At 37.5% G+C, this 26,951-nt stretch overlaps 1 protein-coding gene across 2 annotated transcripts in view; it reads right to left on the bottom strand.

Annotated features, from left to right (window-relative positions):
- Positions 1-762: 762 nt before the first annotated feature.
- The window catches only part of LOC106085668 (rhophilin-2-A), a 213,999-nt gene continuing 187,810 nt past the window's right edge, over positions 763-26,951 (bottom strand). For both annotated transcript variants that reach the window (XM_059367708.1, XM_013250001.2), the window contains exons 4-12: positions 18,635-18,788; positions 18,428-18,569; positions 18,047-18,363; positions 13,302-13,446; positions 12,274-12,548; positions 10,378-10,501; positions 6,677-6,993; positions 6,451-6,603; positions 763-2,871 (exon numbers count right to left, since the gene is read on the bottom strand). In XM_059367708.1, coding sequence (XP_059223691.1) covers positions 2,671-2,871; positions 6,451-6,603; positions 6,677-6,993; positions 10,378-10,501; positions 12,274-12,548; positions 13,302-13,446; positions 18,047-18,363; positions 18,428-18,569; positions 18,635-18,788 — 1,828 coding nt within the window. In that variant the 3' untranslated portion in view covers positions 763-2,670. The remainder of the gene's footprint in view (positions 2,872-6,450; positions 6,604-6,676; positions 6,994-10,377; positions 10,502-12,273; positions 12,549-13,301; positions 13,447-18,046; positions 18,364-18,427; positions 18,570-18,634; positions 18,789-26,951) is intronic.

Here is a 26,951-nt window from a genome sequence, read left to right on the forward strand (position 1 = left end):
AGTTTTAAGACGATCGTATGAAAACTGCGACCTGTACTTAGTACACAAATTAACATGGACAGGCGGACAGACAGACAGACAGACGGACATAGCTAAATCGAATCTGAAAGTGATTCTGAGTCGATCGGTATACTTATCAATGGGTCTATCTCTCTTCCTTTTGGGTGTTACAAACAAATGCAAACAAAGTTATAATACCCCGTACCACAGTAGTGGTCATTCCTTAGAAGGCGCAATTATTACCCGGCACGGGATGACCATGAACACCACACAGGTTGGAAATCTGAGCTCCGATTTATGTGGAGTTAATCGTGTCGTTGTTGTAACCACATTTTCATGTGGAGGCGGGGATCCTCGTCAAGCTCCTGTAGGTGAGCACGCTCGTTCTGGTCCAAAGGACCGATAGCCGCGAAAACAAGGTGGTTATTGGTTATTTAAAGGCGACAATAACTCGCCTTGCGATATCGAGCATCATATGGCACTCAGTATTTGTGCAAGTTCCGGTGCCAGTTCCGAATTCTATGGACCGGAACGAGTTTGCTCAATTATAAATTTTGGAGAGGATCGCTATTTCTATGTGGTTAAAAAAACTACATTATCCGATTTGGACAAAAATTTGGCACGTTGTGTTTTGTTATGTTTAGAGTTGTAAGATGGAACTTTATGATTTCTAAGATAACAAGGTCCAAATCGGTCCAAAATTTGAAAGAATCATTCCAAGAACTTGTCACATGCGTTCTATAAGATCCTGTTCGGCTAAAATTTAACTTTTTTGAAATTTCATCATTAAAAGCTATTTTTATTTTTTTGAAAAAATATATACACTTTTATTTGAAAAAAGATTTTGAATTATTTATACATTTTCAGAATATTATATAAAAGTTTAAAATTTATGTCCAATAATAAAATATACACTTGTGTTGTGGATTTCTTTATCTTCTTCAGCATCAGCATCAACTTCAACTTCTTCAACTAACAGATATACATAAATATATATATATATATATTTGCATAAATATATATGGCTTAAAACAATATTACAATAAACCAAAAATTCAGATTATAACATTTTGAATTCATTATAAAATATAGCATATTACTCAATGTATCTCAAAGAATATCTCATTAACAAATAAAAAACTGAAAGTATGGTCAAGTTTAAAAAATATTTCAAATATTTTTAGGTAAGGAAATTAAGCAAAATTTTCTTAATTTTCGATAAAAGCACTTGCATCGTTGAAAAAACTAAAGTATTTTTAATATGTCATTGAAAAAAGTACAAGATTGTGTTTATTTTTAGTACTATACAGTGGAAAACACGATTAATCGGTTATCGCATGATGTCGATAACAATCCAGTACGACTTTGTACAGTTATTCTATTTGGATAGGTCGTTCTTTACGATAACCGCAATGACTTTTCAGATATCGATTTTATGGAGTACTACCGAATCTATTGTCGTATTTTTTTTTCGTTTTATCTAGTTCAAGTTAGCGAAATTTTCTTAATTTTCGATAAAAGCACTTGCATCGTTGAAAACACTAAAGTATTTTTAATATGTCATTGAAAAAAGTTCAAGATTGTGTTTATTTTTGGTACTATACAGTGGAAAACACGATTAATCGATTATCGTATGATGTCGATAACAATCCAGTACGACTTTGTACAGTTATTCTATTTGGATAGGTCGTTCTTTACGATAACCGTAATGACTTTTCAGATATCGATTTTATGGAGTTCTACCGAATTAAATGTCGTGTTTTCTTTTCGTTCTATCTAGTTCAAGTTAGATGAAAAAAAATTCCAGTACAAAGTTGCACTGGATAGTTATCGATATTATGCGATAACAGCCGATGACAAGTGATTTGCACAGTATAGTACTGAAATAAAACGCACCAAATATACATTTTAGTAACGGTCTGTTTCTTAAAAAATGTTTCAAAAAATCATTATCTGTTTTGCGTTACTTTTAACACATTGCCTTGAGAGACTCTCGATTAGAAATAATCGATATGGGTACACGTATTGTAAAAAATTTTAAATAGATATTGGTCATATTACATTTTAGTACCAAGCGGAGAAGTTTCAATGTTATCGCATCATATCGATAACTATCATATCGATAACTTTGCACCGAAACCAGTAATTCTGGCTTACATTGGATGGAGCAAAAACAAAACACGGCCATTATAACTACGTGTTTAATTGTTTTTTTTGACCCAATATTCTTCTTAAATTTTTTTTTATTTTTACAAACTTTAATATAATTCAGTTATTACAATCTTATTATGCTACCAACATTTTGATGTAAGTATCTTAAAAAAATCTTTTCTTTATAATTTACAATTTTCAAAGAGATTATTTTCCTTAAACCCAGAAAATAAAATGAAATTAGAAAGAAACATTTTACAAGAAAATAATAAAGGATTTAAAACAAAATTCATAATTTGTTATGCATCATATCAAATAGTATTTGTGTTGCTGAACTTAATATAATAATGTATACAGAAACTTAATATATTAATTTTATTTTAAAATAATAATTAATATAATTATGTTTAATTTGATTTTTTTCTCTTCTGTTTTTTTTTAATGGCCACTGATATTTTTTTATAGTAAATTTTCACTTTCTCAAAGTTTTTGTGTTTGTTTTTCTGTTTTAAATTATCTTTAAAAGATTTTCGCTAAGCTTGGTGTACGCCGAAATGGATTCCATGAACTCGATGAAATACTGCCCAAACGTGCTTTCGATGTGGACTTGCAGCGTATTTTGGGTTTGCTGGTGGTGCCTGTGGGACTGGAAGAACCTGATGAAACTCCGGATGAACTAGCAGCAGAGAGTGTGGAAATGGAGCCCTTTGATGACAAAGGCTAAAAACGAAGGAGAAAATTAAAAAAAAGAACATTAAGAATGGCAAACAATATATGAAGGGTATTTATTTATTTATTATTTTTATCATAAAGAATTAAGATTTAAAAAAAATTTTATGGGAAAAATTTGAAAATTTTTGTTTGTAAATAGAGCTAGGAGTTGAACCTACCCAGAAAAAAAAATAAAAATCGCTTTCAATTAAAAAAATTAACTTAGATTTGAATCGGTCTGCACTCATTGATATGTGAGAAGTTTGCCCCTGTTCCTTAAAGGAATGTTGATGGGCAAAATTTGCAATTCAATTAAAAAAATAATTGATCCAATTAGTTTATTAATTAAAACCGCTTTAATCACAAAAATAATAATATCAATCACCATTTTTGAAAAAAATTTTCAGCAAAAAAAAGTTGATTATTCAATTAAAACAAGTAAAAAGGCATTAAATTCGGCCGGGTCGAACTTTGGATACCCACCACCTCGGGTATATACGTAAACCCCCTTTCGTCACATTCCGGTGATAATTATATACCTTAGGTTAGGTTGAAAAGAGGGTGCAGATATTAATCCGCCTCATGACACAATGGACATACACCCAAGTCAGTGATCGGCTTGTTGTGCGCTCTACATACTATAAAGTAACCTCTAAGAAGACAATTTTAAGTTAGGGATTCCGTGCTACTTACAAAATCCTTAAATGTTTTCAATACCACTCCCCTAAGTTGTTTCATGTCTGATATTGTGTCTCCACCTAAGTGCCGGTTGGACGCGAAAGCCGGGCAATGACAAAGGAAATGCTTCTTTGTCATTGTATACCTTAAGCACCCATATTCGGCACGGACTTGAGTGGTCTAATAAATATAAGTCACTGTTCAAATTTGGTGGAACACAATATTGGACTTTCTGGCAGCTATATAAACAAATGTAAACCGATCTGAACCATATAGGACACGGATGCCGAAAAGCCTAACATAAGTCACTGCGTCAAATTTCAACGAAATCGGATAATAAACGCGTTTTTTTTTGGGGCAAAGACTTTAAGTCGAGAGATCGTTCTATATGGGAACTATAACCAAAACTGGACTGATCTGGACCAAATTAAACAAGGATACAATAATCAACCTATTTTATTATAACTCCACTACTATAGCCGTAGTTGTCTTAATAGTAGCTGGTCTCGGATCATATTTTATTCAACTCCCGAGAACTCAGATACCTCATCGGCTGATCGGTCTATATGACAGCTATATTTAAATATAGTCCGGTCTGAATCATATTTGGGTCAGATGTCGGGAAACTTAAAACTATTCACTGTTTAAAATTTTAGCGAAATCGGTTAAAAAATAAAGAATTTATGAGCATTAGATCCCTTATCGGCTGATCGGTCTATATGACAGCTATATCTAAATATAGTCCGATCTAAACCATATTTGGGTCCCATGTTGGGAGGCCTAAACCTACTCACTATTTCAAATTTCAGCCAAATCGGAAAAAAGTAAAACTTTTATGGGCTTCAGACCCTTTTCAAATTTCATCGAAATCGGATGAAAAATAAAGCTTATATGGGCTTCAGACCTTTTATCGGGAGATCGGTCTATATGGCAGCTATATCTAAATAAAGTCCGATCTAACCCATATCCAGGTCAGATGTCGGGAGGCTAAAAATAACCGATTGTTTCAAATTTCAGCGAAATCGGGTAATAAATAAAGCATTTACGGGCATTAGACCCCTTATCGGCAGATCGGTCTATATGGCAACTATATATAAATATAGTCCGATCTAAACCATATTTGGGTCCTATGTTGGGAGGCCTTAACCTACTCACTGTTTCAAATTTCAACGAAATCGGTTAAAAATAAACCTTTTATGGGCTTCAGACCCTTTATCTGGAAATGGGTTTATATGGCAGCTATATCTAAATATAGTCCGGTCTGAACTATATTTGGGTCCTATGTTGGGAGGCCTAAAACAGCTCATTGTTTCAAATTTCAGCGAAATCGGTTAACAAATAAAACTTTAATGGGCTTCAGACTCTTTATCGGCAGATCGGTCTATATGGCAGCTATATATAAATATAGTCCGATCTGAACCATATTTGGGTTTATATTGGGATGCCAAAAACAACTCATTGTTTCAAATTTCAGTGAAATCGGTTAAAAAATAAAACTTTTATGGGCTTTCGACTCTTTTATCGGCAGATCGGTCTATATGGCAGCTATATATAAATATAGTCCGATCTGAACAATATTTGGGTCAGATATCGGGAAGCCTTGAACTACTCACTGTTTAAAATTTCAGCGAAATCGGGTAATAAATAAAGCTTTTATGGGCTTTAGACCCTTTTTAGGGAGATCGGTTTATATGGCAGCTATATCTAAATAAAGTCCGATCTAAACCATATTCAGGTCAGTTGTCAGGAGGCTTAAAATAACCCACTGTTTCAAATTTAGCGAAGTCGGTTAAAAAATAAAATTGTTATGGGCTTTCGACTTTTTTATCGGCAGATCGGTCTATATGGCAGCTATATATGAATATAGTCCGATCTGAACAATATTTGGGTCAGATATCGGGAAGCTTTAAACTATTTACTGTTTCAAATTTCAGCGAAATCGGGTAATAAATAAAGCTTTTATGCGCTTCAGATCCCTCATCGGCAGATCAGTCTATATGGCAGCTATATCTAAATATAGTCCGATCTGAACCATATTTGGATATCGGGAAGCCTTAAACTACTCATTGTTTCAAAATCGGATGAAAAATGAAGTTTTTATTGGCATTAGACCCTTTATCGGAAAATTGGTCTATATAGCAGCTATATCCTAATAAGGTCCGATTTGGCCCGTTTAAGAACTTGACCAGCGTGCATCAAAAAGACGTATCTGTACCAAATTTCAGCGCAATATCTCAATTTTTGAAGGCTGTAAAGTGATTACAATAGACGGACGGACAGACACACGGAAATCGTAAAAACGTCTTAGAATTTTACGACGATCCCAAAATATATGAACTTTATAGGGTCGGAAATTGATGTTTCGATGTGTTGCAAACGGAATGACTAAATGAATATACCCCCTATCCTACGGTGTTGGGTATAAAAATGATTGAAATTTTCAATTAATTTTTTAATTGGATCAATTAAAAAAATGATTGACATTTTTGAAATTTTCAATTAATTTTTTATATGATTCAATTAAAAAGTGATTGAAATTTTTTGAAGTCCAATTAATTTCTATACTACTACTATTATTGCCAAAACTACTATTTTTATTTTGAGATTTTAAAATGATTGAAACAATTAATTTTTTACTGAACGAATACAAAATTTTCAATCACGATTGTGATAGAAAAAATTTTCAGATTTCTTTAAAAAATTAATTGAATCAATTAATTTTATTTATTGAACACGACAACAATATCAACCACGATTGTAATTAAAAACATCCTATTCAATTAAAAAATTAATGAATCCATTAATTTTTTATTTGAAAACGATTTTCAATAAAATTTTTAATTGCATTTTTTTGCAATTTTTTTTTAATAAAATGTCATCAACTTTTTGAAACAATTTTAATATGCTTACCTTCAAATAATTCCTATCCATGGGCGTTATGACTTTCACTTCCAGCGTGGAACCACATGATTGTATCAGACGCACTACTTGCTGATGAAGATACCATTTAACATCAATGCCAGCTATTTCCACAATAAAATCTCCCTCCTTGATGCCACCCAACTGTGAATATTAAAAAAATTTTTAAATTTTATTATTAAATTTCCCTTGGAAATTTTGTTTTATTAAAACTTACGTCTGCCAATGAGTTGATTTCCACATGGGCAATCATTACAGGCGCATCACCTTGAACATGAAAGCCAAAACTTTCAATTTCCTCCTTGTATAGACTGCAGCCCACTTCATGGCCATCTGCCGGCGATGGACAATGGCAATGATAATGGGTGCCATCATGATAAATGGATGAACCTTTTTGTAGACGCACACATCTGGGTGCTGTCCAATGACGTCGGGCAGAGAAAATGGCAATGGGACCTAGGCGCTTGAAAGGATCTTCCACTTTGTACGAAGTAAAATCGGGGCCGGTAAGGGATAGGGTGAATTTGGAGCAAACTGAAATAAAAAGAAGAGATGTTAAAGAAATTAAATTAAAAATGATAAAGACGCATTTTTCACAGGATACGACGAGACTCACAGAGACACCGGAATCTTGGAATAATGAACTTGATCGAAGGCTTATTATAATGGAATTTATGGTCAAGGAAGCCTTGAGGAGCTTCAAACCATTTAAGTCACCCTGACCTGATGAAATATTTCCAGCGTTACTAAAAAAGGAGACCGACTATCTGGCGCCTCATCTGTCCACTATTTTCGCAGCGTGCCTAGGGCTAGCATATACTCCGAAAGCCTGGCAGAAGACAGGGGTGGTGTTTATACCCAAGCCCGGCAAGGCAAGTAATGCGACACCAAAGGCCTACAGACCCATTAGCCTTACGTCCTTTCTACTCAAAACCATGGAATGTATTGTGGACACCATGATAAAGAGTAAGACATCCAGCGAACTGCTTAAATACAAACAGCATGTCTTTGCCAAGGAAGGGTCAGTGGAGACTGCCCTGCACGAGGTTGTGCATAAAATAGAAGAATCCTTCGATGCCAAAACGTACACACTGGCGGTATGCATTGACATCGAGGGGGCTTTTAATAATGTGTGGACCGACACAGTGATCTAATCCTTAGCCCAGTATCGGGTGGCACGGGTCCTTAGAGACTGGATAAACCATATGTTAAGAAAGAGGTGGATAAATTGCGGGTCCCATGACATAAATACAAGGAAGAAAGTGGCACAGGGCTCGCCACAGGGGGGCATTTTATCGCCACTCCTTGGGGTGACCACTGTTAATAACCTATTACGCATGCTGACTGAGGGATTTGGATTCGTCTGCTATACAGACGATGTTATAATACTTTTTAGGGGTAAGGATCCGAACCAGCTATGCAGAAGGGTCGCAAGGGTCTTGCATATGGGATATGATTGGGCTAGACCCAGGGGACGCAATGTTAATCCAGAGAAGACCGAAATATGTCTGTATACGAGGAAGACGAAGGTGGGCTAATTTGACTCACGTTTCTTCAAAAACACGATTTCGATATCTGACAATGCCAAATACTAAGGAGTGGTTTTGGATAGGAAACTTAATTGGAAGTGTCACATTCAGGAGCGTACTAAGAAGGCTCACAGATGTTGGGCACTATGTAGACGGGCCGTAGGCTCGAAATGGGGCCTGAATACGAGGATAGTCCACTGGCTCTACAGGAACGTGATTAGACCGAACCTTACGCCTTTGTAGTTTAGTGCACTTCGATGGAGAAAAGGTGCAACGTAAGGATAGTGCAACATGTTCAGAGAACATACTGCCTTGGCATAGGCGGAGCGATGAGGATTACGCCCACTAGGACACTGGAGACTAGAGATATCCGACCCAGTTTACATACAGATTAAAAGTGAGGCAGACACTGCGGCTATGAGACTTATGGGAAAATGGATTGAGGATGGGAGCTGCTCATATCATCGCGGTACAATCGAGGCGGCGATAGGAAACCGGAAGGAAGGGAAGAGGTTTCCGATCGAGTGCCTTGCACTCGAGTGCGAGGCACTGCTGCCAGAGGAACAGTCTTGGACTGAGGGAACCCTAGTATTGCCGTATGAAAGATCATGTTACACGGATGGATCAATGCTAGGGGACAGAGTGGGCCTGGGGGTCTACATTGAGAACCCAGGGACTGAGATCTGTTTTAGACAGCCAGACCATAATACGGTCCTGCAGGCGGAGATCCGAGCGATCACGGAATGCGTGAGGTGGTGTGGTACTGACGCGAGGACGTCGAGTAAGAACATCTTTACGGACATTAAAATGGCCACAAGAGCAATAACAACCAGAGGGGTAAGGTAACGAACATTCTTGCAGTGTAAGCAGGAGATTAACGCCTTTTCTGAGAACGGCCAAATACGCATCGTTTGGGTGCTGGGCCATAACAGAGTAAGGAGGAATGAAATGGCAGATGATTTGGCAGTGAAGGCCAGAGAAATGCCTTTCGGGTCGACGCAGTCCGAGTTAAGGGCGTGGGAGATAAACACTGTGGAATAGTCGGTAGGACGGCGAAAATACTATGCGGTGATCCGGATCGTGAGAGGACGAGTCTATTACTGAAAGGAAGTAAGAACGAGGTCAGTATAGATTTTGGTGTCATAACGGGACACATAGGATTACGAGCTCACTTTTGCAAAATCGGTGCGGCAAGTGATAGTATGTGTAGGGCATGTGAGGTAGATGATGAGACGTTGGAGCATTTCCTAACCAATTGCCCGGCTTTCGCAGCTAACAGACACCGGTACTTAGGTGGGGACACCATACCAGACATGAATGTTGGATACCATAGTAGAAAATTTTCGGACAAGAATTGCGCCTCTTAGAGACCCAAAAAGCAAAATCGGGAGATGGATTAATATGGGAGCTGTATCAGGCTATAGAAGGTCATGGGAGAAGCCGTTGTACAAAATTTATACCAATTGGATTATAATTACGCCATATTGAAGTTCAAGATCCGAGATCGGTTTATTTGGCAGCTATATCAGGTTATGGGCCGATTTGAAACATACTTAGCGCAGTTGTTGGAAGTCATAACAAAACCCCTCACGCAAATTTTCGGCCAAATCAGATAAGAATAACGCCATGTTGTGGCTCAGGAAAAAACATGAACCGATATCGCCCATTTATTCCTTCGACGCTAGATCGACCTAAAACGTCATAACGATCAAAATATGTCTACTTTATGGGGCTCAGACGAATATTTCGAGGTTCTACAAACGGAATGACGAAATTAGTATGCCCCTATTCCATGGTGGAGGGTATACTAAAAATAAAAAAAATATTATTATTATAGGCTTATAAAATAACCGCTCTAAAATTGATTTTTACCGGGTGGGGCAATATGGGTATCAAATGTAAAGTAATTGGAAGTAAAAATTTGGGTTAAAGTCCCAAGGGACAGACCCACCCCAAAATTCACCCCCATACGGACATATAGGCCGATGGAGACAGTATGAGATTCAAACGAAAAATACTTGAGAGTAGAAAACGAAACTTATATAAAAGTTTGGAATCCTAGCCAGGTCGCTTCACCCCAAAATTATGCATAAAATGGACATGTACACCGAACGGAACAAGGAGGGACTCAAACCAAAGATATTTGAGAATAGAATACGAAAATTATATAAAAATGTGAGTAAATTCCTGGGAAGTCGTCCCATCCCAAATGGGCATTTATACCAAACGGCGCACTATGGGATTCTAATGAAAGTTATTTGAGTGTTAAATAAGAACATAAATAATTTTCAAATTAAGGGGGTATCGAAGCACATTGGGCCAGCTTATAATTATACCAGATTATGATGTCAAATTTCTGGCTACAATGTTAATAAAATTGTTAACTTACCTTCTATTTGAACTTCCATTAAATCATCCATTTCATTCTCAGGCGCTTCTACGCTAAACTTTTCCAATTCATCCTGTGTTTTGTATTGGGCCTCCTTAATGACTTGGGTTAGTGATGTTTTATTCTGGAACAGAAAAAAAAGATATCTTAGCATTGTTGAAGCTACAACAAATATTTTTTGCATAAACAAAACTTAAAAGCAAGTCGTCAAGTCGTCCATAGCAAACCAAATGGGCGTATAATTATCTGGCATTTGCAAATCAAATGAACGGCAAACAAATGGAATGAAAGAAAAATCTTCAACATGGCTTTTCTCCACCAAGCCTTCTGCTTTGTGTAATGTTCGTAGGTCTTTGGGAACACCCAGCAATATGTAATACCTGTATTTGAAGTGATGCATCTCTAATTGTAGGCAGCATCCACATCATCTTCCAGTGTTTTTAGTTTAGCCTCGATTAGAAATGCACAATGGTGGACCACGCAAAACGTTTAGAACGCTAAATCATATTCTGCACATGCCTAACATATCCAAAGAAGTTTTTAAGAGCTATTGGAATGACTTATAGTAGTAAAGGCGTTAAGATAATGAAGAACTATTGATATATTGTCAAGAAGAAGAGCACCATAGATGGAGTGTCATTTCGAGCAATATCAAGAGTGATGATGGTAGTTGATCTGCGCTTAATGTGACTGCACATTAGGCTGTAACGCAGTAGATTGCTGATAAGCGGAAGCGAAAAACGAAAATCGAAAAGAAAAGTTGTAGACAATTTTACTATGATTTTTGAGAGGTTTTCAAAGTGAGATTTTTGGATAATAAAATGGCTATAGGTCCACTATTATGAACCACAAGCATTAAAATCCAGAAAATATTTGTATTTTATTCAAAATTTAAAAAAATTAAAAAATATGTATCATCTTATGTTAGGTTTGACGGAAAAGAGTGTACGGATATTAATCCGCTCCATGCAGCTAAGCCAGTAATCGGCTTATTGTGCGCCCTAAATACTAAAATATATCCTTGAAAAAATCTAAGTCAGGAAAATCGTGCTACTAACAAAATTCTAAATTTTTATCCATACCCAGCCCCTAAGTCGATTCATGTTTGGTATTTTGTCCACACCTAAGTGCCGGTTTTACATGCACGTTCGTCGCCCACGCCCTTAAATCGGACTGCGTTGCCCCCCAAACAAAAGGGGGGGGGGGGGGGGGGGGGCAACGCATGTTTGCTTTCATTGAACTTTGGGTGGATGGTTGTGTTATTAAAGGCATTTCGATATGCTGTAATAAGTTCGAACAATATTTTAAACTTTTGAAGACTTTTTCCCTTTTTTTTTGGGTTGCCCAAAAAGTAATTGCGGATTTTTTAAAAGAAAGTAAATGCATTTTTAATAAAACTTAGAATGAACTTTAATCAAATATACTTTTTTTACACTTTTTTTCTAAAACAAGCTAAAAGTAACAGCTGATAACTGATAGAAGAAAGAATGCAATTACAGAGTCACAAGCTGTGAAAAAATTTGTCAACGCCGACTGTATGAAAAATCCGCAATTACTTTTTGGGCAACCATATTATCACCTACGCCTCTAAGGCATGAATAATTTCCTTCTCAATTTAAATGTTGTTCCTAGTAAATTTTTTAAAATTTATTAAGGAAACATTTATAATGACCTATTGTCGCCGTGTATACCATTATTTGTTGTTTTCCTTGAGCCACCCTTGTATATAACATTACATGATGACTTCCACACATATGGCCATAGATGGTATCCCACAATACCACACAATGTAACAAAGTTTGTTTTTTTTTAAGTAAAGCTGTATGCTTTTTCAAATCCCCCGGCCCCCTTTGGCTTCTACTATGTTCCATTGCAATTGTTGAGTGACTGACTCACCTTTAAATAACGACACATGCGCTGCAGACGTTGGGTTTCTTCATGACTAGCCATAGCTTCATTTAAATGGGCACGTTTTAATGCCGCCAAACTGGTGCACTCCTCATCGCTGTCGTCTGTGGCAGCAGCTGCTGCAGCAGCGGCCGCTATGCGCATGGCCTCCCGCGCATTGCCAATGAACGATTCATTTGAGGTGGCTTGACTTTTTTTGGTACTCAAGGAAGCTTTGTCGGCGCTGGCATCTATGCTGCGGGCCTCATAATGATGGGACACAGCTGTAGGTAAAATAATACAGAACAAGCAAAATATGAGAAATATGTTCGTTAGTTGCTTGGATTATGAAATGAGCAAAAAAAAAAAAGAAACAAAATAAAAAATTTGGAAAAATAAAGTATCAAAAAAATAACAATTTTTCATCTTTGGCTTTTGTCTTTGGTGGAGAGACTTTGTCTTATTTTTAATTTTTGGCATCTTCAGCATCTTTGGTTTCTGGTTTTTGTTAGGCAAGGTAAGCCGGCTAGATTTGTTATTTTTTTTTTTCAACTGAATTTGTTAGAAATATTTAAGTTTCACTTGAAATGCATAGAAAAAGAAACTGTCGATGTTTATTTTTCGCTTTCAAGAGGTAGGCAAACATTTTTCTGTTGGTGGTGGCATAAATTATTGATTGTTCACACGCAAAGTCAAAAGGAAGAGAAGAGTAGCTTTAACGAAAACAGATATAAAATCCCCAAAGATGAGCAGAAAACTTTGAAGCACTCAATATAGACACTTCAAGAAGCAACTTTAAAAGTCCAACAAAAATGCCACACCAAGCAGATGATCTTTAAAAGGCCAACCAAATGTTTTTTAATATTCATGGAACACTCTATGGCAATGCCTGGCATAGATTACACAATAAAAAAAAAAATTCTGCACAGCAAAACCAGAAGTTTTCAAACTAAATTTTAACATTTTGCAAATAGAAAAAGAACCTCATTATGATCTTCCTAATCTTCTTGGGGTTTTTTTTTTACTTTTAAGCTCACCTTTATAATACTCAGCTTTGAGTGGCACCAGACCAGCCCAACATTCCGGTAAATATGTATGGGTGTCATTCGTTTGGATATTTTTGTGCATTTCATTGTACTCTTGGGTTAATTGTGCTGCTTCGCCTGCTAAATCTTTAAAGAGCTGCAAAAAAAAAAAAATAAATAAATAAAAATGATGAAATATATGAATCTATGAATAGAAGGATTTCAAGTCCGATGGCTTTACTTGTTTAAATCTCACACTCTTAAAAGACTTAAGACACATACTTGTTCATAAACATTGAACTAACAAAAGACTTAAGACACATGCAGGTCAACATATCCCAAATGCAGTTATGATTGAAAGACTTAAAAGACAAACGCGAAACATAATCTTTGCTTCAACCAAAACAAATCAAAAGACTTAAGAAACATACTTTTGAATAAAGCAGGTTTTAAAAATACGATAATATATTCTTCTATGTTATTTAGACTTTATAGCTTAGTTTCAGATTTTCTTGGTCCAATTCGATTTTATTAAATTTTATCTTAAGCCCTTTAGTCCTAAGTTTCGTAAATAAACTTTTATTTAAGGAACTTGGGTCTAAAGTGCTTAAGATAAAAATTATAGGATAAAGCTTAAAATTTGTTAAACATAACTCCTTGAAATTCTAATATTATCCGTAGACTTGAGAAATATACTCGATGACCTATGAAATATATTGGAAGACTTTGGGAAATCATTCCCAAGAAAAATCCTCGAGATTCGCAAACATTCACAGACTTTATAACAGAGAACGTCGTTAAAGAGCGGCAGTTTATTGGGATGTGTATTACACCCGGCTCGAACAAGACAGTAATATTATCAGAACCCCAAAACATACCTCTTGAAAGCATTTCTTCGGACAGGTCGATGGCGTTTATAATGCCGCCAAAGTGAAAAAGTTCCGCTCATAAACCCATGTCCAAACTGAAGAGTTAGTAGACGATGTGGGAGTAAGAGCAGAGACAACGAAGGGCAAGTTTAGGTTTCTGATGCAAACGCATTTTCCACGGTATACTACGGAACACAGACGAACGATTAAATGCGGGCTCATCAGTACAGAATTTATGATAAAGGAAGCCATTTTAGTCACCATACAAATCCAAACTTGCCCATGAACATTCCATTAAGGAACAGGGGCAAACTTCTCACAAATAAAAAAAGTTTGTCCTGTTCAGGTTTAAGCTCAATGATAAGGGTCTCCTTTTTATAACCGAGTTCGAACTGCGATTCGCAGTGCGACACCTCTTTGGGGAAAACATTTTACATGGCAAAAGTCACAAATGTCGCCAGCATTAGGAGGATAAGACCACAGCTGAAAAATATTTTTTTCTGATGTTCTCGCCAGAATTCGAACCCAGAAGTAGCACGATGCTGATACCCAAGCCCGACAAAGCAAGTTATACGACATCAAAAGCCTTCATACAAAGAAAAAACGTTTTCAATCACGAAATTAATCTATCCAACTAGTTTTTTAAGTGAAACTGCTTCAATCACGAAAATCACCGTTTTTGAAAAATAATTGAAAAAAATTTCAATTAAAAAAATTACATATTCAAGTAAAAAAATTATTGAAATTTTCAATTAATTATTTTATTAAATCAATTAAAAAATGATAGCAATTTTTGAATTTTTCAATTAAATTACAATTAAAAAATTAATGAAATTTTTTTAAAATTCCAATTCGTTCTTTATTTGGTAAACAGATGTTTACCTCGTGGAGCATGAACTTGAGGTGTATAGTTTGGGGAAAGATCCTTTGGCACCCGTATAAAAAAACTTCCCCTATACATTTGTTGTTGTTGTCGTAGCAGTGTGTTGTGCACTGAGGCGGCCGACCTTGGCCGATGAAGAACTGCATCGGGTTAATCCGACACGTAAAATCCGCTGCCATGATATTGCTATAGATTTGTCGAAAAATGGGACGTAGAAATCTCCTCTCTTTTTTCATTGTAGGGGACAAAATTGCATTTGGGTGAATTGACTTAAGCACCATATTTGAAAATTTTTTAAGATTCGATTAAAAAATTATTGAATCATTTAATTTTTTAATTGAAAATTACAGATTAAAAAAGTAATCGAATCAATTAAGTTTTTAAATGAAAATGGCAAAAATTTCAATCACGACTTTAATTGAAAAAAAACCATATTCAATTAAAGAAGTATTGAATCAACCAATTTTTTAATTGAAAACGATTTTATTTTCAATTAAATTTTTAATTGAATTTTTTTAAAAAGTATTGAATCGATTAATTTTTTAATTGAAAACGATTTTATTTTCAATTAAATTTTTAATTGAATTTTTTTTTGCCATTTTTTTATATATTTCCAAGCCAATGGGCTTATGATCTTGTGTACCTTCACTTTAATTTGCAATAAAAGTGGCGGGCAAATAACGCAGCCTGTCACTGCTATAGACCTATAAACCTTACATCATTTCTACTCAATACCAGAGAGTGTATAGTGGATATCATAGTAAAGAGCGAATAGAGGAATTCTTCGATGCTAATTGACGTCGAGAGGGCTTTTAACAATGTGAGGGCCCCATGACATAAGGATAGGAGAGAAAATGGCACTGGCATGCCGCTGGGGGCATTTTATCGCCACTTCTATGGATGCTCACTATAAATAACCTATTACGAATCCTGACTAAAGAGGGATTTGAACCCGTCAAATCTTATTGAAAACTGACGACAAACTGAACTGGAAATGTCATATTCGGGAGCGTACCGAGAAATCTCACAGGTGTTGGACACTATGTGGGCGGGCAGTAGGTTTGAGATGGGGCCTGAATCCGGGGATATTCTACTGGCTTTACAGGAGTGTGATTAGACCAATACTAACCTATGCCTCTGTAGTTTGGTGAACTGCCATGGAGAAAAAGTGCAACGTAAGAAAATACAACAGGTTCAGTGAACATGTTGTTGTCCACAGAGGTACTGGCGTCTATTCTACATATCCGACCCATATACATATAGATTAAGTGTCAGGCAGGCACTATAGCTATGAGACTTAAAACGATGAGAGAGTGGATAGAGGATAGAAGCAGGTCACACCATCGGGGTACAATAGATGCGTCTATGGGAAAGATAGATGTATTGGAAGAGGTTTCTTTTGTATCCTGAGATGACATTTGAGGTCGAACACGAGGCACTGCTGCCAGTGGCACAGTCTTGGGTTCATAGAAATTAGGTATTGCTATGGATTTAGTTAAAGAGCAGAGAGAGTCTGGGATCTACACTGAGGACCCCGGGACTGTCATCTGTTTTCGACTGCCTGATAATAATGTGATCCTGCATGCGGAGATTCGGGCGATCAGGGAACGCATGGGCTGGTATGGTATGTTAACGCGAAGACGTCGTTTGTAAACACCATTGCAAATAGTCAACTGGCCATCAGAGATATAACAACCAGGAAGGTAAGTTACGAACAAGTTTGGAGTGTAAAAAGGAGTTTAACGCATGACCCATCGTTTAGGTGCCTGGTTATAGGAGAATAAGGGGTATGGAGAGGGCTGACGGTTTGGTTGTGAAGGCCGTTGAGCAGTGAACTTGGTGAATGCAAAATTTTTCGGAGTGACGCAGTCTGAATTACAGGCTAGGACGACGTAGACATATGTAAAACTGTTGTTGTTGCCACATTTGCATGTAAAGGTAGCGATCCTTCTTAAGCTTCTATAATGGGCAAGCTCTTATCGGTCTACAGGACCGATTACCGTGGGAATGTGATGGCGTTGGTTATTTATTTTTATTTTTATTTATTTATTTATTTGATGATAATAACTTGCCTTGCCATATTCAGTATCATAGGCAATCAGTATTTAAGCAAGAGCAGGTGCCACCCAGCCTGAGAATCACCACTCGATACCGCTGATTGTCCGTCACTGCAATTACAGTTACTATATACGGAGCATTACACTATCCGCAAACTGTGGACGAGCCCGGTAGCCCCAGCTAAACTTCTCATGACAACGATGGACACCACACAGATCGGATCTCAAATACCTGGTTTATGGCAAGAAAGGGCAAAAAAGGCGTTTAAAAACTTCGTTTAAATCAAAGGCAAAGAAAAACTAAAGACTTAAGCAACAAACTTGAATTGCTGGCTTAGAGCTAACATACAAAAGAAAAGAAAATAAAATGTGCTCAAATAAAAAGGCGTCTGAAATTTTCCATTTTTATACAATTTTTTTAAAAAGAATAAAAGAAGTTTAGCCTTAGCTGTCATAGAAGAGGTGGTCACACTCGGCACCCATATGGAATCCTGGAGAAAGGTTTAAGCTTCATAACTGTATTGTTGCATGCCACACACAAAAAAAAAGATTCGCTAGCTCATATTGGAATAATAAAAATAAAGCAATTATTTACTGCTTCAATAAGGCGGTATGGCAAAAAAAAGAAGGCTAACACAAAAATAGTTCAATATAGCCTTTTTTAACCGTCTGTCAATCATATGCAATGAATGGGTGAAAGCAACCAAGGAAAAGGTACAGAAAAATCGTGGCATTGCATAATGGATGTATGCAGCCCACATGGCCAGGCAACACGTGAGCAAAGGCAAAAAAAAAAAACACGCCTGCAATAATGCACATAAGAGCCATAAAATTACTCATGATTGGATAATAATTTTAAATTGCAAAAAGCCCAAGAAAATCATGGGAGAATCTCAAATCAACTGACAAATTCATAGAAACCAATTTTTATTGTGTATAAGAACTTACATGACTTGAATCCTTGAGGCCCAATGCTTCAATTTGTAATTGCAATTTCTCAAAAAGACATTCGCGCGCCTGTGACAACATCAAAGACACCAGAACATCCAAAACTTGTGGCTTCAAATCCATGGAGGGGGCATTGGTGAAAGTATCGTAAATGTGGCGGAAGATGCCAGCGGCACGTAGAAAACTATCGACGGCGGCATCTAGACCCTTTTCGGTGGTACGATCATGACGAGCACCAATTTGTGTGTAAATAGCACCCAAATTGAAGAGAGTACAAGCCTTTTCAAAGGCAATGGTGCGCTGGCAAGATGGTACACCTTTTTGCGAAAAAAAATAAAATTTTGGAGTTATGGGTACTAAAAATGAAAAAGTCATACTGACCTGTTAGGGAATCATACCACTCGAAATAGACACCCAGATTTCGATCGGGTGGAAAGAAACGTCTTTCAACGTAATACAATAGATTGTAGTAGCGAAAGAGTAGGGCCACACCCTGGCTGTCGCGTGAGGGGGTTTTGGAGGCCTAAACCAAAGGAAAGGTGATATATTAGTAAACTCTTGACTGTTTTTTTTTGTTTTTCTCCTCACCTGTCTTGTATCGGTTATGTCCGCTATAGCATCGCTATACTGTGATGGTTCTTCGCTATAATGTTCCAGTATGAAATCGGAAAACGGTTCCATAAAATCGATTTCTTTTGTTTCTTTTAAACCTAAGGGTATCATGGGCATAACACCATCTTGACTGCAATGGGAAAATAAAAAGAAAAAAGCAGATTAAAACTAGAAATAAGAAAAATGAAAGAAATGTGCTTTTAATGGCCAACAAATTAACTTTTACTTAAAACATTTTTTTTTCTTAATTTACACATCATTTGCCCCTTTAACATTTCGCTTCAAATTTTAATTGTTTGAAATTAATGTTGAACATTTTTTATGGGGTTTGTTTTTGACGTGCCATCATGCAGCAGTTGGAATTTAGGGCACCCATAAATCTCATGCAGCAGTTAACTTCAAGTGTATTTGGAAGTTTGCGAATTTGTTATAGTTTTTTTTATTATAAGTATCATTACTTTGCGTTAAATGTATTTAAGTTAATGTGGTATTTAAAGTTTATTTTTTTTTAACAAAATTTAGTGATAAATATTAAAGAAAAAAATCATTTTAAACCTCATGACAAAAAAAAAAAAAAAAATAAAAAAAAACTAGGTATCTTTCCTAGCTTTAAGAGTCGCCATCACTACAGAAAGCCTTGTTGTGGACTGTAAAGAAGAACAATAGTTATTCCAATTTAGATGCCAGGCCACAGGGGAATTGTGGGGAATAGCATAGACAAATGAGCATTCTTTTTAAACGACCTGCGTATGGCCTTTCTTATCACAGAGTCAAGATGTTGGAAAACTGCAGACATTTATCTGGTTACCGTTAAGTACATTTTAAGTGAAGCGGATGTGTATTCATCTTGCTCCTCAAAAAAAAAAAAGAACAAGTATTGGGTTGCCCAAAAAGTAATTGCGGATTTTTTAAAAGAAAGTAAATGCATTTTTAATAAAGCTTAGAATGAACTTTAATCAAATATACTTTTTTTACACTTTTTTTCTAAAGCAAGCTAAAAGTAACAACTGATAACTGACAGAAGAAAGAATGCAATTACAGAGTCACAAGCTGTGAAAAAAATTGTCAACGTCGATTATATGAAAAATCCGCATTTACTTTTTGGGCAACCAAAAACGTGCTAAGTTCGGCTGGGCCGAATCTTATATACCCTCCACCATGGAGCGCATTTGTCGAGTTCTTTTCCCGGCATCTCTTCTTAGCAAAAAATGATATAAGAAAAGATTTGCTCTGCTATTAGAGCGATATCAAGATATGATCCGGTTTAGACCACAATTAAATTATATGTTGGAGACCTGTGTAAAATGTCAGCCAATTCGAATAAGATTTGCGCCCTTTGGGGGCTCAAGAAGTAAAATAGAGAGATAGATTTATATGGGAGCTGTATGGGGCTATAGACCGATTCATACCATAATAAACACGTATGTTGATGGTCATGAGAGGATCCGTCGAACAAAATTTCAGGCAAATCGGATAAGAATTGCGACCTCTAGAGGGTCAAGAAGTCAAGACCCAAGATCGGTTTATATGGCAGCTACATCAGGTTATGGACCGATTTGAACCATACTTGGCACAGTTGTTGGATATCATAACAAAACACGTTGTGCAAAATTTCATTCTAATCAGATAAGAATTGCGTACTCTAGAGGCTCAAGAAGTCAAGACCCAAGATCGGTTTATATGGCAGCTACATCACGTTAGGGACCGATATGGTCCATTAACAATACCAACCGACCTACCTACACGTTGTGCAAAATTTCATTCTAATCGGATAAGATTTGCGTACTCTAGAGGCTCAAGAAATCAAGACCCAAGATCGGTTTATATGACAGCTATACCAGGTTATGGACCGATTTGAACCATACTTAGTACAGTTGTTAGAAGTGATACTAAAACACTATGTGCAAAATTTCAATAAAATCGGATAAGAATTGCGCCCTCTAGAGGCTCAAGAAGTCAAGACCCAAGATCGGTTTATATGGCAGCTATATCAAAACATGGACCGATATGGCCCATTTACAACACCAACCGACCTACCTACACGTTGTGCACAATTTCATTCTAATCGGATAAGAATTGCATACTCTAGAGGCTCAAGAAGTCAAGACCCAAGATCGGTTTATATGGCAGCTGCATCAGGTTATGGACCGATTTGAACCATACTTAGCACAGTCGTTAGAAGTGATACTAAAACACTATGTGCAAAATTCCAGTCAAATCGGATGAGAATTACGCCCTCTAGAGGCTCAAGAAGTCAAGACCCAAGATCGGTTTATATGACAGCTATATCAAAACATGGACCGATATGGCCCATTTACAATACCAACCGACCTGCACTGATAAGAAGTATTTGTGCAAATTTTCAAGCGGCTAGCTTTACTCTTTAGAAAGTTAGAGTGCTTTCGACAGACAGACGTACGGACGGACGGACAGACGGACGGACGGACAGACGGACGGACAGACGGACGGACGGACATGGCTAGATCGACATAAAATGTTGTGAAGATCAAGAATATATATACTTTATGGGGTTTCAGACGAATATTTCGAGTAGTTACAAACAGAATGACAAAATTAGTATACCCCCCATCCTATGGTGGAGGGTATAAAAATGTATATCTGTATCTTTGTATCTCGGAATAGGTAATACCTATTCCATAAAAATTGTTAAAGGAAAGCAACGATCAGATAATCCACTTGGCGGTTGGTGATCGGTGTCTGTTTCGGTGGGGCGGTAGATTTAAAGTCCTAGTAGTAGGCTTAGGATGGACTCCAAAAACTCAACAGCTGTATTGGTGGCATCAGATCGTAGCATCTTGTCCGCTCATTCTACAGGTGTGGGGTGGAGAGTAATGCTTTAAGCGCAAAACCAATGGTCAGACTAACGAATGAGGAAGAGGCGGATAACCCAGACAGATTCGCAGTTCGTCCCTAGCCTTTAAGTAAAGTTGGTGTTTCCAATTGAAACTAAGACAGCAATAGTGTCAATGCAACAGTCATCGCGGCCAAATCGAGAGATGAGTTCAGTTGAGCGAGGGCTTTGCTAAGCTCACAAGAAGACTGAGAAAGCATCCGGGGCATGAAGAAGGATACTAAGGAGTATTCTCTGGCACACAGTGTTGTTAATACGAAAAATCTTGCAAATATTCAATCATTATGCAAAACTTGGGGACAGACAACATCACATCTTAGCATCTTGTCTGTCTCATCTGCAGGTGTGGGGTGGAGAGTAATGCTTCAAGCGCAAAACCAGTCGTCAGACTAACGAATGAGGAAGAGGCGGATAACCCAGACAGATTCGCAGTTCGTCCTTAGCCTTTAAGTAAAGTTGGTGTTTCCAATTTAAACTCAGACAGCGATAGTGTCAATGCAACAGTCATCGCAGCCGAATCGAGAGATGAGTTCAGTTGAGCAAGGGCTTTGCTAAACTCACAAGAAGACTAAGAAAGCATCCGGGGCATGAAGAAGGATACTGAGGAGTATTCTCTGGCACACGGCGTTGTTAAAACGAAAAATCTTGAAAATATTCAATCATTATGCAAAACTTGGGGATCTCAGTGGGTCCAGAAGCTGATTCACCTCGAACATGTCAAATTTTGAATTGCTTTCCAAACATTTATTCATGGGCCGGTCGGCATGATTCTGTTTTTTAAAGATAGAGCTTTAACAATTTTAATACTCGCATAATTTTGTCACCTCTCTTATGACATAAAAAAAATGTCAATCGACTCACAAAAAGTCAAAAAATACCAACGGTATCTTGACTAAAATTTTCAAAAAAATGCCCAATAACTCATACACCGTTACAAATATTCCAGACATTTCAGCATGTTGTTTATAGGGGTTAATGAGCTCTATCTTAAAAAAAATGGTCAAATTTTGCATTCTTATTGGAAAACACCTCAACATTGACTGTTGACTCAACATTGATGTTGAGTTTCGTGTACAGATGTCTATCCACTCAAAAGTTCTGGAATTATTTGCAAGATTTTTCGAATTGGCAACACTGTACGGCAGCGCAATCGAGCGAAAGTGCAGGATGCTCTTAGGGATAGAACTGACTTTTCAACCACTTTGTCGAAACCTGGAAAGAGAATTAGGTCTTCCAAAGAGCAGAATCCTGCGAAATCGCTGAAAAATAAAAAGAGCTCCCCGCTTACAAGGACTCTGGTTGGAAGACCAAGCCAGCCCTCCCTTAATGGAGACCCCAGACTGTATACTGCGGAGGGAGACAAAGTCGGAACATGTACAAAGGAAGCGCGCACTGTCCCTGAGTCTACATGGAAAAGGACTCCATAGCCATGTCGGGAGGCCAAGATGGTCGCTAAAAAAGGTAAGGAGCCACCCACCCTCTTACGCCAAAGTGACCAAGAAGCACAACAGAGACGAGCTGATGTATGCAGACATTGATATCAGTAGGGCGTTCAGTAGGGTACCAGCATATCATCGGTTTCAAGAAGAGGATCTGGTCAACGAGTTTTGAACCCTGAAGAGGTTCCATCCATATATAATTTAGGAGCTGCGAGCATAGAGGTGGCATCTTAATGCTGCTCTTTGCGGTAGTAGAATGTATTGATACCATAAAATTGCTCATTGGAAGTATTCACACTTCCTAGGAGGGCAAGGAAAGCCAAGCAAAACGAAGGTTTGGTCGCGGAGAAATGGGAGGTCTTGCAATAGGGGGGCGTTGACCAAGACTCCGTGACAAGTTTGTCCAAGACTTAAGGTATCGCGTTCTACGAGTCCAAGGCTGTGTTTTTCAAGATTGGAAGGACCAGTATAGGCAAAGATCCTAAAATAAAACATCAGGCAGTGCAAGGACAGGAGACACAATACTGCCTAACCGTCGAATACCATTACCGACTTTCTCAATATTGGGAAGACTAGGTTAGGCACATGTTTTAATGTCTGTTTGCGCTCTTTTATAGTGATCTTAAAAATCTATTCGTGAACATAATCTAAATCCAGATCATATTCAATGCTTTCTATTCAAAGAATAGCATATTTAAAACATTTTGACTGGCTTGGTGGATCATGATTTCTGATATACTATGTATCTTCATCAACACCTTTGTCAAAGTTTGTCTAAGACTAAAGGTATGGCGTTGTACGAGTCCAAGGCTGTATTTTTCAAGATTGGCAGGGCTAGGATAGGCAAAGATCCTGAAATTAAAATATCAGGCAGTGCAGGGACAGGACCCTCAATACTACCTAACCGTCGAGTTCCATCACCGACTTTCTCAATATTGGGAAGACTAGGTTAGGCACATGTTTTAATGACTATTTGCGCTCTTTTATAGCGATGTTTAAAAACTATTCGTGAACATATTCTAAATCCAGATCATATTCAATGCTTCTATTCAAAGAAAAGCATATTCAAAACACATTGTCTGGCTTGGTGGATCATGATTTCTGATATGCCATGTATCTTCATCAACATCTTTGTCAAATTGATTTTAAAATTAAAACATCAGGCAATGCAGGGACACGATGAGACCATCATCGACATTCTCAAGTTTGAAAAGACGAGGATAGGCAAAAATTGGAACATCAGGTAGTGCAGTGACAGGAGACTCAATGCAGCCTGATGAACAGGGAGCCGACGATGAGACTATCATCGACTCCCAAGAAGCCCATTTACTTTAGGATCAATGATAGAGGCCTTTCAAATAAACCTACACCGGAGCGAGATGGCTACACACGCTCTGATAAAAAAAATTAGCAAGATTCTTGTCTTAATTCAGGAATCTTGGACAACCCGGAACAAAGTTTCTGGAATAAACCATGTTGGAACTCGGCCTAGGAACTGAGTTATTTGTCATAAGAATTTTAATTATCTCTTTTCCCCAGAGTTGTCAACTTCGGATGAACAGTGCTGAGACAGGGAGACGATGGAGCATGCCTGGCATCACTTTGTTATCCGGCATCAATTGATGAGAAAGGCAAAACAAACAGGAAATGAGGTATTAATAGGGTGCAATGCCAACCTTATCCACATTTTGTGGGGTAGTACCAACATCAATAAGCGTGGTCATGACCTGGCAGAAATCTTTAATTCGCTAACGCTTTTCATACATTAGGTTGAGAATGGCACGGCCAGCGCCGAATGCGGATTGGGTTCAGATGAAGACCAATTTGACAAAATTCGGAGGACTACTCAGAGGAAGACTTGGGTAAGATACTTAAGACTATTGGATTACGACTCTATTAGTGGGGTCCTTCTAGGATACAGGGGTTTTTTGGGACGTTACAAAAGTAGACCGATAGGGACAGAAAACGACGCCATATTTTTTTCCACTCTTTTGACATTTCTCCTCAGTAGGGTTTGCCATTTCATGATGGAAAGATATATGAGCCAACAGTCGAAATTATTAAATTTACTACCGAAATTCGGAGTCAGTGCCCTCTACGTTATGAGTTCTACGTCCAAGGCTCATTTATGGCTGAATGGCTTCATAAATAAGAAAATATGCGTCATACAGCATGAGTCATCATTGCATCGCGAAAAATTAAGGTTTGGTGCGGTTTATGGGCCGGCGGCGACATTGGGCTGTACTTCTTCCATGATGTTCAAGACCGGCACGTTACTGTGAATGGGGATAGCTACAGTTCAATGATAACAGAATATTTTTGGCCCCAATTGGAAGTACCTGGAGGAATTGTGGTTCCTACAGGACTTCACCACAATCCACACAGCGAATATCACAATCACTTCATTGGAAACCAAGTTTGGAGAACGTGTTATCTCACGAAATGGTCCAGTCGATTGGCCGAATATCAAAGGCGGTCGATATTCGATTAATGCTTGAAAACCGTCAAAAATTGGGTTCAGCGTTTGCACTTCTGCAAGCATGCCTGTGGTGGTCATGCAAAAGAAATCGAATTCCATACATGATGGCATCGAACGTACTTTCACAGAAATAAAGAATTTCTTAGATATCCACAACCGTCTTTGTTTAATTAAAAAAAATCTTTTGTAGCGTTCTTACTGAAAAAGCCGATTGTCCTCTTCGACAAAAGAAATCAGACGAGGAAAAAAGGCTCAAGAAATACAATAATATGATCAGAGCTGCAAACCATGCCTCCTGGAAGCCTTTCATCGAACAAGTCGATAGTGTTAATGAAGTCGCGAAGTTGAATGGAATATTTACTACAGAAGGAGAAGGCCACCATTGCACACTGGGATAGAAACGAACAAAAAAATTGTAAAAAATATGCCATTTGAGAACGGACAGAGATACTTCTTTGAAAATACCTTTCTTGACCAAATAATTAAAAAAATTCACTTTTTTTAATTCCCATAGTTTTACTTCCAAACTGTATAACTTTTAAGAGAAATATCGGTGGTTGACGCATACTGCGCCAAAGTCTTTGTAAATTTTGTCACCAATTCAAATTGTGCATCAAAATTGAAAACCGAACCACAAATGCTTTCGTAAGTAGCAAAATACGAAGCCAATCTCGACCAAAATTTAAACAAATAAAAATTAAAAGTTGTATATCCTCGAAACCAGTGTAGATACCTCAAGCGGACTGTATGGATTTTTGAGCACTATCCAACAAAAACAAAAAAAAAAAAGGATTTAGAAATTAGACCACAAATAAACGTTTGGCAGTCTGAACAATTTTTCGAAACGATGAGGCGTGGTAAGAGGCACCCGGACCACCTGCCCTCGAAACCAGTGAAACCACCAGATTCTTGAGCACTATCCAGCAAAAACAAATTTAGAAATCGGAACACACATGTGGATATTTGGTAAACTGAACAATTTTTCGAAATGCCGAGGTAACCAACATTAGGGGCGTGGTAAGAGGCGCCTGGACCACCTCAATAACACATTATCTCAATAATACTTCAGCTTTAACCATTTAAAATTTAAAAGATTTATTATTATCCGTTTTTCGTTTCTATCCCACAGTGCGTTGGCGGCCAGCGTAGCGCTGAGGTTAGCATGGCCGCTTATGAAGCTGAACGCTGAACGGGTTCGAATCCTGGCGAGAATATTAGAAAAATCTTTTAGCTGTAGTTATCCCCTCCTAATTCTCCGGTACTACGACATGTAAAAACTTCTCCCCAAGAAGTGTCGCACTACAGCACGCCGTTCGGATTAGCGGCTATAAAAAGGAGGTCCTTTATCATTGAGCGTAAATTTGACTGGGATGGCACTCATTGATATGTGAGCAGTTTGCCCCTGTTCTTTAAAGGAATGTTCATGGACAAATTTGCATTGGCATAATACAATTTTGTTTATTAAATTATCAAGAAAATTAGATTTTTTAATATATTGGGTTG

Source organism: Stomoxys calcitrans, chromosome 4 (assembly GCF_963082655.1).
Source record: "Stomoxys calcitrans chromosome 4, idStoCalc2.1, whole genome shotgun sequence".
Taxonomy (NCBI): domain Eukaryota; kingdom Metazoa; phylum Arthropoda; class Insecta; order Diptera; family Muscidae; genus Stomoxys; species Stomoxys calcitrans.